This window comes from Delphinapterus leucas, chromosome 17 (assembly GCF_059928025.1).
Source record: "Delphinapterus leucas isolate spDelLeu-1000000601 "Yukka" chromosome 17, BTC_Dleu_Yukka2, whole genome shotgun sequence".
Classification (NCBI taxonomy): Eukaryota; Metazoa; Chordata; class Mammalia; order Artiodactyla; family Monodontidae; genus Delphinapterus; species Delphinapterus leucas.
The window spans coordinates 84,352,965-84,369,731 of record NC_143145.1 but is presented as its reverse complement, the minus strand read 5'-3'; the positions used below and the strand labels follow the sequence as shown (position 1 = coordinate 84,369,731).

Here is a 16,767-nt window from a genome sequence, read left to right as displayed (position 1 = left end):
CTGTTACACATTACTTTATCAAGAAAAATATTGTTCTTGTTATTTTGCTAGTTGTTTCTTTAGAATGCCGTCAGTTTCTGTGGTTGATAGTGTTTCTTACAGAAGCTCAGCAGCACACACTGTGCACTGCCCACCTCGTCTTACTCATCCTTTGCATATTTTAAAGAGTTGAATAGATCAGGCCCATTGCTCACCATCCCAAAAAGTGAAGATTAGAGGAACTCTAGGTGACATCTACTCGAGTGCTGTGTAGAAGTTGCACATAAGGATCCCACTTTCTGGAACCTTGCTGCTCTGTCCTGCCAGCCTGTCATGGTTGCACTGAGTGTGTCAAGACACACTGTTAGAGATGGACTTTGGAGCGGGTTAGGTTTTCTCGTTGTTTAATACATGCACGAACCTGATTGATTAAATTTAACTTATGTGATTAGGTTTCATTATTTGTTTCTTCCGCTTTCCGTTTGGCAGCTTTAAAATTGTTATATGTCATCTGTAAGGAAAAGAGTCTCTCTGGCTCTGAAATATCCAAAATATTTTCAATTAACATATTTTTCTAAATAACAAAATTAGAACAGTTAAATTTTACATTTGGGATTACATCTATCAATCAGTTGGATCTTGTCAAAATCAACTGTGTTCCTAATTTAAAAAAAACTATTTATTGAGAAAATTCTTCATCGAGTTTCAATTTGTCGTGGCCAACAAAATATCATTGAGAGGAAAATAATGCACTCCTGTGAGATGTTTTCTTTTCCGAGGATATACGTAGCTATAGTTACAGAGGTGTGTGTGTGTGTGTGTAGTTTTGTGATTTGGAAATATTCGTTATGATGTTTTGGAAGTAATAGCTAGCCTTTTGATATATTTTTGTTTTATCAAAACATGGAATAAAGTTCAGTTTTGCTTTAGAGTTACTGTAGTTATTCTCTTCCTGTATCATTGTTCGTTTGGAAGAGCAAATGTACTTAATAGGAACTAAGACAATTCTTAGCAATAGATTTATGGTTACTCTTATCCCATTAGATAATTTTACTACTTTCACCTTTGTTTCCCTACAGTGTGTTTGTACTTCAGCCATCCGTCACGTACCGCATGTTTCTGTTCAGTTTCTAAACACCATACTAACGTGATTACCAGGTTAGCTGGTTGAGGGAAGGAGCAGGCGTGTGTACAGCAAGAATCAGCAGCAGGTTGCCTGGGCTTGACTTCTAGTCCCAATAATTCCCAGCAAGAAATCTCTGATAAATTACTTAGCTATCTTTATTTCAGAATTCTCACCATTATGTCAGGGATTATAATTATAGCTACCTTCGGGGTTGTTGGTTTGAAGAAGTAAGCTAAGAAAGGGTACTTCATAAGCGCTGGATAAATGTTAGGGATTTCTGTCTCTGAATTGCTCTTGAAATGTGTGTCACCCTAAAGTGGCATCGGTCATGTCCTCCAAGGTGGTTCCTCTACTTTTATCCCATTTCGTGAATGATATGACCTTCTGGCAAATGTAAAGGGCTAGATGTGTTTTTCCTTAGTCCAAATAAGTATTGAATGATGTGTCCCTTCCGTCCCTGGAATCAGAAGACAGTCTTTTGAGCAAGTGCTGGAAATGAAGTGACTGGACTCACGTCTCTGGGATGAGATCACTGTGACTCTTCAAGGTCACCTTTCCCTGGTGTGGTATCAGCTCTGTGATAACCATACACATCACAGAAAGAGAACTCAGGACCCAGAGACCAGAGACAAGGCTATCATTCAATGGCAGATCTTTCTGGTACCATGTCCCAAGTGGAAGCCACGCACGGACGCCTCCATCCCAGCGGTGGGAGCCTCTGAGGAGTCATTCCCAGGACCTCTTGTTGCACAGCCAGCAGCAGAGGTGGGAACGCAAGCCGGGCTGGTTGATCCCTGGTGCTTCTCTTTCTCCACTGCCCTCCATTAGGGGACTTTCTCTGAGCATATAATCATCTCCATCATTGAAATTCCTACAACTCACCCATCCACCTGCTTAGCTGTGCGCCAGAGGGAGGAGGGGGCAGGCGTGCATGCTGCTTCTGCAGAAGGGGTGCTTGTGTAACAGGCAATTTCATCTTAAAGACTTGCTTATTCTGGGGCTTCCCTGGTGGCGCAGTGGTTAAGAATCTGCCTGCCAATGCAGGGGACACGGGTTCGAGCCCTGGTCCAGGAAGATCCCACACGCCGCCGAGCCACTAAGCCCGTGCGCCACAACTACTGAGCCTGCGCTCTAGAGCCCACAAGCCACAACTACTGAAGCCCACGTGCCTAGAGCCCGTGCTCTGCAACAAGAGAAGCCACCGCACTGAGAAGCCCGCACACCGCAATGAAGAGTAGCCCCCGCTCGCCGCAAGTAGAGAAAGCCCGCGCACAGCAACGAAGACCCAACGCAGCCAAAAATAGATAAATAAATAAAATAAATTAAAAAAAAAAAAAGACTTGCTTAATCTACCGATTCAAGCACTATGAACCCAACAGTCTTCTCCTGATGTGCTCACGTAGAATTTGCACATCATGTCAGAGATCCTGGTATAACCAGATCTTAATGGGCTTGGGCTTCTTGACTTGGGGACAAAAAGCTGGTGAACGAAGGTTGGTGAACACACGGTGTAAAATTACGTGATTGTTCCAAGCACTGCAAAGAGACTCAGTTTCCTCACCGGACTGTGAGGTGTTGCCCTTATGAGGCTCCAGAGCCAGCCCCTCTCTGCTGGGCGAGGCTTGAGGCCCACGCACACTGGAAGGTGAGGGAGAGCAGGCAGAGGGGGACACGGGCAGAGGACGGCAGTCGCTCTGTCCACCACTTCCGCCCACGCCCCCCAGCCCGCCTCTCGGGCCTGTCTCCTTTTGTTCATCAGCCTCCCATTTGACCTCTGGTCCTCGCGGGCAGCACCCCGGGCCCTGGTCACACGAAAGCAAAGGCTGCAACACAGCAGGGAGACTGAAGGCGCGTGCTCACAGCTCCGCCCGGCTCGGTCCCCCTGACAGTAGATGCCCTGCAGTGGAGAGACCTCCCATCTGCACTGGGTTTCCGTCCGAAGGACCCTAAGGACAGGACATGCACACACAGTATGATAAAATTCAACACATATTTAAGCGTCATTCTGTTTGGTTTATCTTCTCCCCTATACTGCTGTTTTTCTGGGGAAGTGCTTTCAAATACACAGAAGTCATAGCTAGCCATCTAAACAAAAGAGAAATTGACACAGAATGTATTTATTATTGATCTGATAATTTGGGAGCTAATACAATACATGCTGTATAATAGATCACTTGTAACACGTAAACTAAGATTTCATCAAATTTGATTGCAGAAATTAAACTTATTTTGGACAGAAGATTACCTGTATGCTTTGTATTTATGTAAAATCAGAGTTATAAACGTCCTGTGATTGTATTTTATTTGTGTAGGAATATAAAGTGAGTCAATGAACATTATAAAGCATATAGGTTTTTAAAAGTCAGTCATGGAAGAGAATTACATACAAAAGGAGAGAAGGGTATTTTCATTCCAGCTATAAGTGATGGCTCTGAGTTGTACCGTGCTCCATTATTTTTATAATGTCTATTTTCCAACAATGTTATGTATATTAAAGCATATTTCATTAGTGTATATATGTGTGTATGTATGCAGCATTTTATATAGTTTTAAATTATTCATTGTTATATATACTTATGTATACCACATAACCTATTTTCTATTCAACAGAAATGTGTAAAAGTGACAATACTCTTATTTTTGTATGCATGAAAGGAAACTTATTCTTGAAATATGTTGGGTTTTTTTGTTTTTCTTTTTTTTGCGGTACGCGGGCCTCTCACTGTCGTGGCCTCTCCCGTTGCGGAGCACAGGCTCCGGACGCGCAGGCTCAGCGGCCATGGCTCACGGGCCCAGCCGCTCCGCGGCATGTGGGATCTTCCCGGACCGGGGCACGAACCCGTGTCCCCTGCATAGGCAGGCGGACTCTCAACCACTGCGCCGCCAGGGAAGCCCTTGAAATATGTTTTGATGGTTGTACTACTAGGTAGAAAAATGGGCGAGGACCCAAAGTGACTCAGAAGGATCCAGTACAGCTAACGGTCCTTCATGGAACCTCACTTTCTTCCCAATCAATTGCCAATCGCATTGCTTTCAATGCCATTTGTACACTAATAATTATGAACCTATTCAGAGCTCTGCCCTGCATCCCACCTCATGTCTTTATTGCCAGCTGGACGCTCCATGTGGGCGTCTGACCCACATCTCCCAGGGGACGTGACCCCGCTCCAGACACCCCCTCGCCGGCGGCCTGACTCACCCGCCATTCACGTCCAAGAACTCAGGCACCGACCTCCAGTCTGTCTGTCACACCTGGCACCTCAGCAGATGCATCCCACCCGTCTCCACGACGCCATCACCCTCGCGCCTCCCCGCGTTAGTCTTACCATTTCTCACGCATCTTCCTGCCTTAAAACTTGCCCCCGTTAGCGTTCAGTTCGAAGCAAAGCAAGATCCAGAGTTTTCAGGCACCTGCAGGGGGCCGTGGCCCGGACCACCACCCTCTGCACAGCCACCCGCCGCCCATCCCACTTCCCCCGTCCTGCGATGGCTCACGGCAGCCCTCCCAGATATCCCAAATACTAGTTTACTCTCTCCCTTCATGCCTGCCCTCAAATGTCACCTCCTTGAAGAGCCCTTTCTTATCATTCTGTATAAATGGCACGGCCCCTGGGGCTGGCGCCCCCCAAAGCACTAACAGGCTTTCCCGACATCTGACTTAGGAATAAACATTTCCTTGTTTGCGCTCTGATTTGTCTCATCCCCGCTCAAAACAAGTCTCCGTGAGACAGAGATGCTCAGTGCTTCGCACACAGCAGGCGTGCAGGACTTTCCTGGGTGAACATCAACTGAGTACCCACCATGGGCACTGGACTGGGCCAAGATAAAATAGTTTCTGAGGCTGCAGTGGGTATGTGCAATCTTGAACACGGCCCGAAAATGTTTCCACAGTTGAAAGTTATTATTATTTGTTTGAAAAGAAGTATCACTAGAAAAAAGAGAGAGAGAAGAAAAGACAGCATCTAATGGTCCTGGATGTAAAGAGCATTCAGTTTTATCCTGAGTTGTTCTTTAGAAAATGACCCAGGAGCCAGGCTGGAGATGATACCATCTATATCATGAGTACTAATTGGGCAGTTTGGCCCCCAGACCTCCCCTTCATCTGACAAAATGTGCAGGATTAATTGAACACATTTTATGAGAGGCTTGCTGGCCAGATACCACTTCTCACAATTATCTTCACTTTTTAAATCTCCACAGACACGGCTCTCAAACAGGATCCTGGGGTACATAAACAGAGGTGTGGTTTCAGGTGACACAAGGAACTCCCTTTATGTCTCATGCTAGTCAGATCCGGACGAGTCCATCCTGGCTAGCTGGCATCTTTTACTACTCGAGGGATTAGGAAAAAGTTGATAAGTTTCAGTGGAGAGATACTAAGATCATTAAATAGCTAAGGCACGGTACCCCTGAGGAAAGGTAAAATAATTTGCCTCACTTGGTTTCATAAAGAGAAAGCCGAAAGGTGGCTTGATAATTGTCCTCAAGGATACAAAAGGTTACTTTTTAAGAAGTGGTGACCACTTGTTTTCAATCGCATCTGAAGAGAGATTAAGAATAAATTAGTGTACACTGCAGTGTGAGGGATCCTGTTTTCAGGAAAGAATATTAGGAGATTGAAGAACAGTCTTCACATACCAAGTATTAAAGGCTGAGAATTAGAGTTTCATTCTTTGGAAATACTTACAGGTGGGACTGTTTGTATTATTTCTTAAAGGCAGGACCAAATGACCAGCCACAATTCCTACTGACCCTTAATGTCCACATCTGTAGGAACAGCTAGTACATTTCTCAGACGCCCCACACTGGACAGCCTGTTCTCCTAAAAGCCATCTGGTCTTTGGATTTCAAAGCATGGATTTGAGGATTTTTTTTTTTTAGTATGATGTAATTATCCTCAGAACTAGAATATTAGGATTGAAATCTGAAAGATGAATCTCGTAACTATTAACTAAAACCATTAATCTCAATAGGCGATATTGAAAGTCAACCCTGAATACTATTGTAAGAAATTAATGTTATTGTTTTACGTGTCTCTGGTTGGTTTGTTTTCTGGTGCTAGTTCTGCTAAATTATCGTAGTGACGCTTCTATTTGTTTCAATAATAATGTCTTTGGGAAAATGCTGATATCAATCAATAATGAAAACTGATTAAAGGCTATTAAATAAGAAATCAAAAATGCAAAGCGGATACAAGGGTAAAAGTTTCTTTTAATAATTATATTTTGTTTATATGCCATATACTTTTTAAACGCATTACCATATAAGAAAGCACTTTTCCCTTTGAAGGTACACAGCATTTTTCCACATGGCCTGGTTGGCTTTACTGAAACTCTTCTTTTTTTTAAGTAGGGTTTTCCTTTCTGTTTCCTGTCAAAAGCTAAATCTAGCACATATTAAGCTAGTGAAGGAGCGTAAGCCAGGCTGTGTGGATAGACTGAAACACAGGGATCCTTATCAAGGCTGTGACAGAGGGTGGGCTAGAGGACAGGGCCTCAGCTGGGTCAGTATATCCCACAGCCCCCGCCTAGAGCCCTGGACAAACAGCCTTGGCTTTGCTCAGAGATTAATGTAGTTGCGTGTGAATCAGGTAAATTCCATGCCAGATGGGACACTGCTTGGGAGAAAGTTATTCTCTTAAACTATCACTCTCTTAGGGTCCTGGTCTGGCGGAATGCATTCCAAACTCACTTTTCTAAGCCACTCCCCCCATAGATTTCGGAAACTAAGAATTCTAATCTTAGAACGTGTGTTCTAATGCCAACAGTAAAAAAAATTGTGAATGGCAGGTATATATTTTTTAACATCTTTATTGGAGTATATTGCTTTATAATGGTGTGTTAGTTTCTGCTTTATAACAAAGTGAATCAGCTATACGTATACATATATCCCCATATCCCCTCCCTCTTGCGTCTCCCTCCCACCCCTCTATGTGGTCACAAAGCACGGAGCTGATCTCCCTGTGCTATGTGGCTGCTTCCCACTAGCGATTGACTTTACATTTGGTAGTGTATATATGTCCATGCCACTCTCTCACTTCGTCCCAGCTTACCCTTCCCCCTCCCTGTGTCCTCAAGTCCGTTCTCTACATCTGTGTATTTATTCCTGTCCTGCCCCTAGGTTCGTCAGAACTTTTTTCTTTTTTTTTTTTTGATTCCATATATATGTGTTAGCATACAGTGTTTGTTTTTCTCTTTCTGACTTACTTCACTCTGTATGACAGACTCTCACTCCATCCACCTCACTACAAATAACTCAATTTCGTTTCTTTTTATGGCTGAGTAATATTCCATTGTATATATGTGCCACATCTTCTTTATCCATTCATCTGTCAATGGACACTTAGGTTGCATCCAGGTCCTGGCTTTTGTAAAGAGAGCTGCAGTGAACATTGTGGTACATGACTCTATTTGAATTGTGGTTTTCTCAGGGTATATGCCCAGTAGTGGGATTGCTGGGTCATATGGTAGTTCTATTTTTAGATTTTTAAGGAACCTCCATACTGTTCTGCATAGTGGCTGTATCAATTTACAGTCCCACCAACAGTGCAAGAGGGTTCCCTTTTCTCCACACCCTCTCCAGCATTTATTGTTTGTAGATTTTTTGATGATGACCATTCTGACTGATGTGAGGTGATATCTCATTGTAGTTTTGATTTGCATTTCCCTAGGTTAGTGATGCTGAGCATCCTTTCATGTGTTTGTTGGAAATCTGTATATCTTATTTGGAGAAATGTCTATTTAGGTCTTCTGCCCATTTTCGGACTGGGTTGTTTGTTTTTTTGATATTGAGCTGAATGAGCTGCTTGTAAATTTTGGAGATTAATCCTTTGTCAGTTGCTTCACTTGCAAGTGTTTCTTCCATTCTGAGGGTTGTCTTTTCGTCTTGTTTATGGTTTCCTTTGCTGTGCAAAAGCTTTTAAGTTTCATTAGGTCCCATTTGTTTATTTTTGTTTTTATTTCCATTTCTCTAGGAGGTGGTAGGTGGTTCAAAAGGATCTTGCTGGGATTTATGTCATACAGTGTCTGCCTATGTTTTCCTCTAAGAGTTTGATAGTGTCTGGCCTTACATTTAGGTCTTTCATCCACTTTGAGTTTATTTTTGTGTATGGTGTTGGGGGTGTTCTAATTTCATTCTTTTACATGTAGCTGTCCAGTTTTCCCAGCGCCACATATTGAAGATGCTGTCTTTTCTCCAGTGTATATTCTTGCCTCCTTTATCAAAGATAAGGTGACCATATGTGCATGGGTTTATCTCTGGGCTTTCTATCCTATTCCATTGATCTATATTTCTGTTTTTGTGCCAGTACCATACTGTCTTGATTACTGTAGCTTTGTAGTAGAGTCTGAAGTCAGGGAGCCTGATTCCTCCAGCTCCATTTTTCTTTCTCAAGATTGCATTGGCTATTCAGGGTCTTTTGTGCTTCCATACAAATTGTGAAATGTTTTGTTCTAGTTCTGTGAAAAATGCCATTGATAGTTTGATAGGGATTGCATTGAATCTGTAGATTGCTTTGGGTAGTATAGTCATTTTCACAATGTTGATTCTTCCAATCCAAGAATATGGTATATCTCTCCATCTGTTGGTATCACCTTTAATTTCTTTCATCAGTGTCTTATAGTTTTCTGCATACAGGTCTTTTGTCTCCTTAGGTAGGTTTATTCCTAGGTATTTTATTCTTTTTGTTGCAGTGGTAGATGAGAGTGTTTCCTTAATTTCTCTTTCAGATTTTTCATCATTAGTGTATAGGAATGCAAGAGATTTCTGTGTGTTAATTTTGTATCTTGGTACTTTACCAAATTCATTGATTAGTTCTAGTAGTTTTCTGGTAGCATATTTAGGATCCTTTATGTATAGTATCATGTCATCTTCAAACAGTGACAGTTTTACTTCTTGCTTTCTGATTTGGATTCCTTCTATTTCTTTTTCTTCTCTGATTGCTATGGCTAAAACATCCAAAACTATGTTGAATAATAGTGGTGAGAGTGGGCAGCCTTGTCTTGTCCCTGATCTTAGTGGAAATGGTTTCAGTTTTTCACCATTGAGAACAATGTTGCCTGTGGGTTTGTTATATATGGCCTTTATTATGTTGAGGTAACTTCCCTCTATGCCTACCTTCTGGAGGGTTTTTATCATAAATGGGTGTTGAATTTTGTAAAAAGCTTTTTCTGCATCTATTGAGTTGATCATGTTTTTTATTCTTCAATTTGTTAATATGGTGTATCACATTGATTGATTTGCATATATTGAAGAATCCTTGAATTCCTGGGATAAACCCCACTTGATCATGATATATGATCCTTTAATGTGCTGTTGGATTCTGCTTGCTAGTGTTTTGTTGAGGATTTTTGCATTTATGTTCATCAGTGATATTGGCCTGTAGGTTTCTTCTTTGTGACATCTCTGTCTGGTTTTGGTATCAGGGGGATGTTAGCCTTGTAGAATGAGTTTTGGAGTGTTCTTCCCTCTGCTATTTTTTGGAAGAGTTTGAGAAAGATGGGTGCTAGCTCTTCGCTAAATGTTTGATAGAATTTGCCTATAAAGCCATCTGGTCCTGGGCTTTTGTTTGTTGGAAGATTGTTAATCACAGTCTCAATTTCAGTGCTTGTGATTGGTCTGTATATATTTTCTATTTCTTCCTGGTTCAGTCTTAGAAGGTTGTGCTTTTCTAAGAATGTGTCCATTTCTTCCAGGTTGTCTATTTTATTGGCATATAGTTGCTTGTAGTAATCTCTCATGATCCTTTTATTTCTGCAGTGTCAGTTGTTACTTCTCCTTTTTCATTTCTAATTCTGTTGATTTGAGTCTTATCCCTTTTTTCCTTGATGAGTCTAGCTAATAGTTTATCGATTTTGTTTATCTTATCAAAGAACCACCTTTTAGTTTTATTGATCTTTGCTATCATTTCCTTCATTTATTTCTGATCTGTTCTTTATGATTTCTTTCCTTCTGCTAACTTTGGGGTTTTTTGTTCTTCTTTCTCTAATTGCTTCAGGTGTAAGGTTAGGTTGTTTATTTGAGATGTTTGTCATTTCTTGAGGTGGGATTGTATTGCTATAAACTTCCTTCTTAGAACTGCTTTTGCTGTATCCCGTAGGTTTTGGGTCTTCGTGTTTTCATCGTCATTTGTCTCTAGGTAGTTTTTGATTCCCTCTTTGATTTCTTTAGTGATCTCTTGGTTATTTAGTAGGGTATCGTTTAGCCTCCATGTGTTTGTATTTTTGACAGATATTTTCCTGTAATTGATATCTAGTCTCATAGTGGTGGGGTCAGAAAAAATACTTGATATGATTTCAGTTTTCTTAAATTTACCAAGGCTTGATTTGTGACCCAAGATATGATCTATCCTGGAAAATGTTCCATGAGCACTTGAGAAGAAAGTGTATTCTGCTGTTTTTGGATGGAATGTCCTATAACTATTCGTTAAATCCATCTTGTTTAATGTGTCATTTAAAGCTCGTGTTTCCTTATTTATTTTCATTTTGGATGATCTGTCCATTGGTGAAAGTGTGGTGTTAAAGTCCCCTACAATTATTGTGTTACTGTCAATTTTCCCTTTTATGGCTGTTAGCATTTGCTTTAGGTATTGAGGTACTCCTATGTTGGGTGCATAAATATTTACAATTGTTATATGCTTTTCTTGGATTGATCCCTTGATCATTATGTAGAGTTCTTCTTCGTCTCTTGTAATAGTCTTTATTTTAAAGTCAATTTTGTCTGTTATGATAATTGCTACTCCAGCTTTCTTTTGATTTCCATTTGCATGGAATATCTTTCTCCACCCTCACTTTCAGTCTATATGTGTCCCTAGGTCTTAAGTGGTCTCTTGTAGACAGCATATATACAGGTCTTGCTTTTGTATCCATTCAGCCAACCTATGTCTTTTGGTTGGAGCATTTAATCCACTTACATTTAAGGTAATTATCGATATGTATGTTCCTATTACCATTTTCTTAATTGTTTTGGGTTTGTTATTGTAAGTCTTTTTCTTCTCAGGTGTTTCCTGCCTAGTAAAGTTCCTTTAGCATTTGTTGTAAAGCTGGTTTGGTGGTGCTGAATTCTCTTAGCTTTTGCTTGTCTGTAAATGTTTTCATTTCTCTGTGGAATCTGAATGAGATCCTTGCTGGGTAGAGTTATCTTGGTTGTAGTTTTTTTCCCTTTGATCACTTTAAATATGTCCTGCCACTCCCTTCTGGCTTGCAGAGTTTCTGCTGAAAGATCAGCTGTTAACCTTATGTGGATTCCCTTATATGTTATTTGTTGCTTTTCCCTTAGGTATATATTTTTTTAACACATTTTACCTTTAATTCTAGGATCTCTGAATTTTTAGAATATGTTTTTGTTTAAGTCACTTGATCTTTGTAAGCCTTAATTTTCTCAGAAATAGAACTCATAATGGCTAATGTCTGTAAGAGCATTTTGTAGTATATGTGATGTGCTGGGACAGGATTCACACACCCGTCTGGGCACACACACATGCACACATACATACAATGCCTAAAGAAGGGCACAAAAGTCAAACTTGCCTGCATAATAAACATTCAGACAAGCATGTTTCTTTTTCAATGTGAATACTGTTAGTTAATTTTATTAGAAAAGGAGCCTTTCTGACTCTCCTGCTACAGCCTGCATTCCACCATAAGTGGTATCACAGGTTTGTGTGTGTTTGTGTGTGTGTGTGTGTGTGTACTGGAACGTAATTTGGACCTGGAGTCTGATCCAATCCAGTTTTTTAGTAATAGTCAATATTAGTGATGGTGATATTGTGATTAATAATGATACTGTGTGAAAAAAAGATAATGATACTGTGTGATATTAGTGATTAATGGAGCACTTAATATACATGTCACTTTTCTAAGCAATATATAAATATATCAACTAATTTCATCTTTATAAGAAATTCAGGCAGGTATATCACCCTCTTTTAAGAAATACCTGCGCTGATTCTAGGAGAAGCAGAAATAAGAGGTAGAACTGACATCTGAACTTGGGCTGAGTGACTCCCAAATGATCTGATCTGAGTCACTAGGGCCAAGCAGCTTCTAAAATGGGGACCAACACATCTAAGACCTATTTCCCTCTTCAGGGAAAGGAAGATTATAGCCTATTTTCATGGATTATTGTAAAGATTAATTTAGAGACTGTATCTAAGGAATATGCTTCATGTTTTCTCTGAAATTTGCCATTATGTCCATTTATATCAGGGATTCCAGTTTCCCAGGGAAAAGGAGCAAATTTAAACTTTTATTCCTTCTTTTCCCAGATGAGGCAACTAAAATCCTCCAAAATGAATTGACTTACATTATACAGCGTGTTCACTTGGATTGATTGTAATTGATTTTTTAATATCTAAAATGCCTTGAGTTTTCTTTTAAATTAATTTAAAAATAATAGTTGTAAGTATTTATTTCAGTTACTTTTTTCAGAAGTTGAAATTTTTACTTTTCAGATCATGAGATTTACCTGTGAACATATGAGTAATAATTTAAAGGCCAGATGAGTTTGAAAATAGTTACTCTGGCAGGTATTCAGTGACATTTTACTAGAAAAGTAATTTTAATATCTTGATATCTGCCATAGCTATAAAAATGGAAATACTAACATTCATGTATATTACCTTCACCTACTTTTCCTGTATTTATATATAGCACAAAAAAGTCAAAGTTATGTAATTATTGAGTTAATATAATTTAAAATGCAAGCTATTTTTCCACATTGGTCATATTGGCTGAATAAGACATGAATATCCTTTTCATTCTGTGACGTATGGAATCAGGTTTATAGTATTCTGAGTCATTTCCCCAACTTTCTTTTTTACAATTTTTCCTCAATTCCTAGCTGCATTCTTTTTACCTTTTAACATCTCTGAAGTTGCTACACATACAGATGTGTGAAAACTTCTAGTAAGACCAAAAAATTGCCATGTCAGAGTCTTTTTGACTTAATGAAATTCAGTTACATAAGTAAGGTAAATGTGTATTTTTTTTAAAGCAATAAAATTTCTGAAACATGTTAGACACAGTTTTTTCATATCTCATGTAGAAGAATATTCCTATGATAGTTTAAGGGTTATAGAAATCAACTCAATATAAGAGACCATGCTTATGAAGCTCTTTAAATTTGCAAATACATTAATAAGTATTGCTTAATTTCATCATCTTCACAGCTCTGTAAGGAAAAGAGAAATTGTGTGTTATCCATCTGTACAGTAAGGAATTGAATCTCAAGCATTCAATGCTTTGGTAGTTACCTTGCTAGTAAGAGATGAAACCAGAAATCCTAATTTCTATCTTATGGACATGCCTCAGTGTCAATTCAAAGAAGTGTTTCCGTTATAGACTTTGAGGCCTGGAAATTGTCTGCTGTGACCATTTGAATGAAGAATTAGTGCTGTCATAGAGTGTAATCTTTGTCACTGCAGCATCCCCGCCACCCACTGGTCAGCACTGATCCAGGTGTGGCCCTGTCAGAGTAGAACTGGTGTGTGCCAGCCTGTGTAACTCCAGATTTTCATCAGGACAGCGACCTGCTGGACCGGCGGAAACACTGCTTCACCGTGCAGTCTGAGTCTGGGGAGGACCTCTACTTCTCCGTGGAATTAGACTCTGACCTCGCCCAGTGGGAAAGAGCCTTCCAAACAGCAACCTTTCTGGAAGTGGAACGGATACAGGTGAGAGTCTGTGGAATTGTAGGTCCTGTGACCCCCAAAGATGCATGACCACTCCCCTAGAATTCTAATATAAATTCAAAGGAGCATAAAAATGCAGTTCTGTGAGTCCTGACCTTCTCAAACGTTCAATAATTAGCCATTGTTATTAAATGAAGTGCAACACGGCTCTGAAAAATGTTTTAATTTTCCTACAATTTGATCTTTCTAGGCTATTTCCTACCACTCATCAAAAACATATTTCTAACTTTAATTAGAATCTGCTCTACCTTAAATCTAAAGTAGAAAACGCTCTTATTTTAATTAATCGTTTACAAAGCCATTTCCTGGTCTCCAATCACAGCCACCTAATTTCCAGCCTGAACGACTTCATTCATTCACAAGGCTCTTTCTTGCTAGAAAGCCTTCTCTTCATCTCTACCCTTCAAAACGACAGGGAATTTGAAGCTTTTCTCAGAGGTCCCATCATCCAGGACAATTTTGCTAATCCCCAGTCAGCCCTGCCCTTTGCCCCCATTGCCCCTTCCACATGAGTCCTGTTCAAACTCGCCCCTGCCGAACGGTCTCTTAACCCGTTTCCTTAGGTGTCCCCCACACTGAGTTGTGGGTTTCCAGGGATTGTTTTATTCCTCTACCGACTGAAGTGCGTTTTGTACATCGTGAGTAATCGGCAGAAGTTTGTTAAACTTTCTCTCTTAACTGTGCAGTTATATCTAGACCAAATGTCATAAACCTGTAGCCTGTACAATTCACAGGACCGTGGACGGGAACAGGCTCTGCAGCTGACCCCTAACTGACCCTTAACAGAGACCAAGGGCAAAACTGAACAGTTGTGATGCACTTGAGTCACAGAGCCGGGACCTAAATAGACACACGGACACAATTTTGAAAACAAATGTATGATGTTGACAGCACAGCATTATTATCCCGGGATTCCTGCCTGCAACAGGGGACTTGGATGCATAGTTGTTCAATTACGTTGAACTGATATGTGACATGTATTAATTTCTTTCTTCTGACTGCAAATTTCTATACTCAACCCATCAGGTCACACCAGTATGACATAACAATCAGGGGAAGGGAACAGGAGAAGACTTATTTTCACTTTTTTCATTGCTTAATTGACATTTTCTCATATTCTGCTGATCTGCATTACCTAAAAAAGTTAAAGTAACTGAGAAATGTTGTTTCAATAATTTAGCTGTATAGAACCTCAATTCAATAAATAGATATTTTAATATCAAAGTAGAAAGATGAAAAATACCTTAAATATTATTTTATTCCAAGTATCAACACTTAAGACCATTTTAAAGCATTGTATAAAGTTGTACAGGAGTTGACGTTTTTGTTATTTATTTTGATAGTTTTGGGTTTTCCTAATTATCATTTCCCTAGAATATCACACTTCACTTGGAAACAAAGACATGGTGATTTCTACCTGCTGGTTTCAATTTAAAATTTCATTTTAAGTCTCCTGATGTTTAGAAGTGAGATAGAGATAAAATTATATTGTTTCACTGTATTTTACTATTTTTTAAAATCTGGACCTCACATTCTCTAAACTGATGTCCTGAGCAATACATTTCTTTGTACTAGCACCTTATGTATTCACAATACAAATTTGAGATGCATATGGTAAGTGAAAAGAAAAATATTTAATGTCGTTTTAGCTTTTGGTTGTTTTATAGATTTTATAATTTCCCCTTGTTTACTCTACCAGAAATCAACGACTGAACACTGTGGTTCTGTTATTTTCAAAATTCAAAGATGTGAATATATTTACATGAAGAAGTTTGTGGTTTACTTCTATGTTCCTAATATTTCCACTTTCACTAAAGTTGGTAAAAAAATAAAGAGAGGACATACTCCTATTGTGAAACAGGCATAAAAGTAGGAAATTAATAAATTAATACAATAAAAATTAATAAATTAATCTATTTTTATTTTGAAATTAGTTTTCATTAACAGGACTGCACCCTAACATTTTCTAGCTTCTAATCTATTCCTTTATCTATTTAAATATTTTCTCATCTCTAATGTACTTAATATTGATATAAATATATATTTATTTAAAGGATAATTCACTGAAAGCAGGTATTTCTAAACATCCTACATTGTCATTTCAATTAACACCTTAAAATCTAGCCATACTTCCCAGGGTGACAGTAGAAAATGTAATGAACATTGAAACAGAAATATGACAATTTGTATGAATTACATCTTACAGTCACCTAGTATTCAAAGTACCAGAGTTAAGCCTAATTAATTTACTGTATCTTTAGCACCTTTATTTGTCCAATTTCTGAACAATTTTCCCAGAGTAAGTGAATAATACTGGTAAGGAACATATAATTGTTTTTTACACTAATTCAATATGAATTAATACAACCCTTTTAAAATAAGACTTTCTGTGAAGAAGTGTGTCCCATTCAAAACTTGATTTCTTTTAATGTTATTATTTCAGACTCTTTCATTGTGTTTTATCCAGCTATAGACAGTTAGCTGTCATCCAAAAGGGCATGTAAAAAATCATTTTATGTGTGATGTATCTTCAAGTATTGTGTAATAATATATAAAATTGTGCAAAATAATATATAATAATTATATATAATACATAATTGTGCAAAAATCTTTCAAAGTGTTTCTAGCTTGAAATTCCCTAAAAAGGATAATTTTTTTGCTTTTTTCTAACTATAATTCAACTTTATTATAAAATAAATATAGAAATTAAACAATAAACATTTCAATGTTAAAACATACAAATATACTCATTACATATGTTTATTAAGACTATAAATCATAGGATAAAACTTCAGTGGATCTCAAGTTATATTGTATCTGTTTCGATTTAATGATTATCAAAACAAGGTAATTTAATTCATAATTCTGTTCTTAATGAGATAAATTGTAGTGTTCCATACTGAAGGTGTTTCCACCTGACATGTATTTTTAAAATAATGTCACTTGAAAATAGCAAGCAATTATGTCTAAATTG

At 38.6% G+C, this 16,767-nt stretch overlaps 1 protein-coding gene across 1 annotated transcript in view; it reads left to right on the top strand.

The window, feature by feature from the left end:
- The window catches only part of SNTG1 (syntrophin gamma 1), a 460,796-nt gene that overhangs the window by 413,270 nt on the left and 30,759 nt on the right, over positions 1 to 16,767 (top strand). Inside the window, exon 17 of the mRNA XM_089899181.1 lies at positions 13,623 to 13,775. Within this exon, the coding sequence (XP_089755307.1) occupies positions 13,623 to 13,775 (153 nt within the window). The remainder of the gene's footprint in view (positions 1 to 13,622; positions 13,776 to 16,767) is intronic.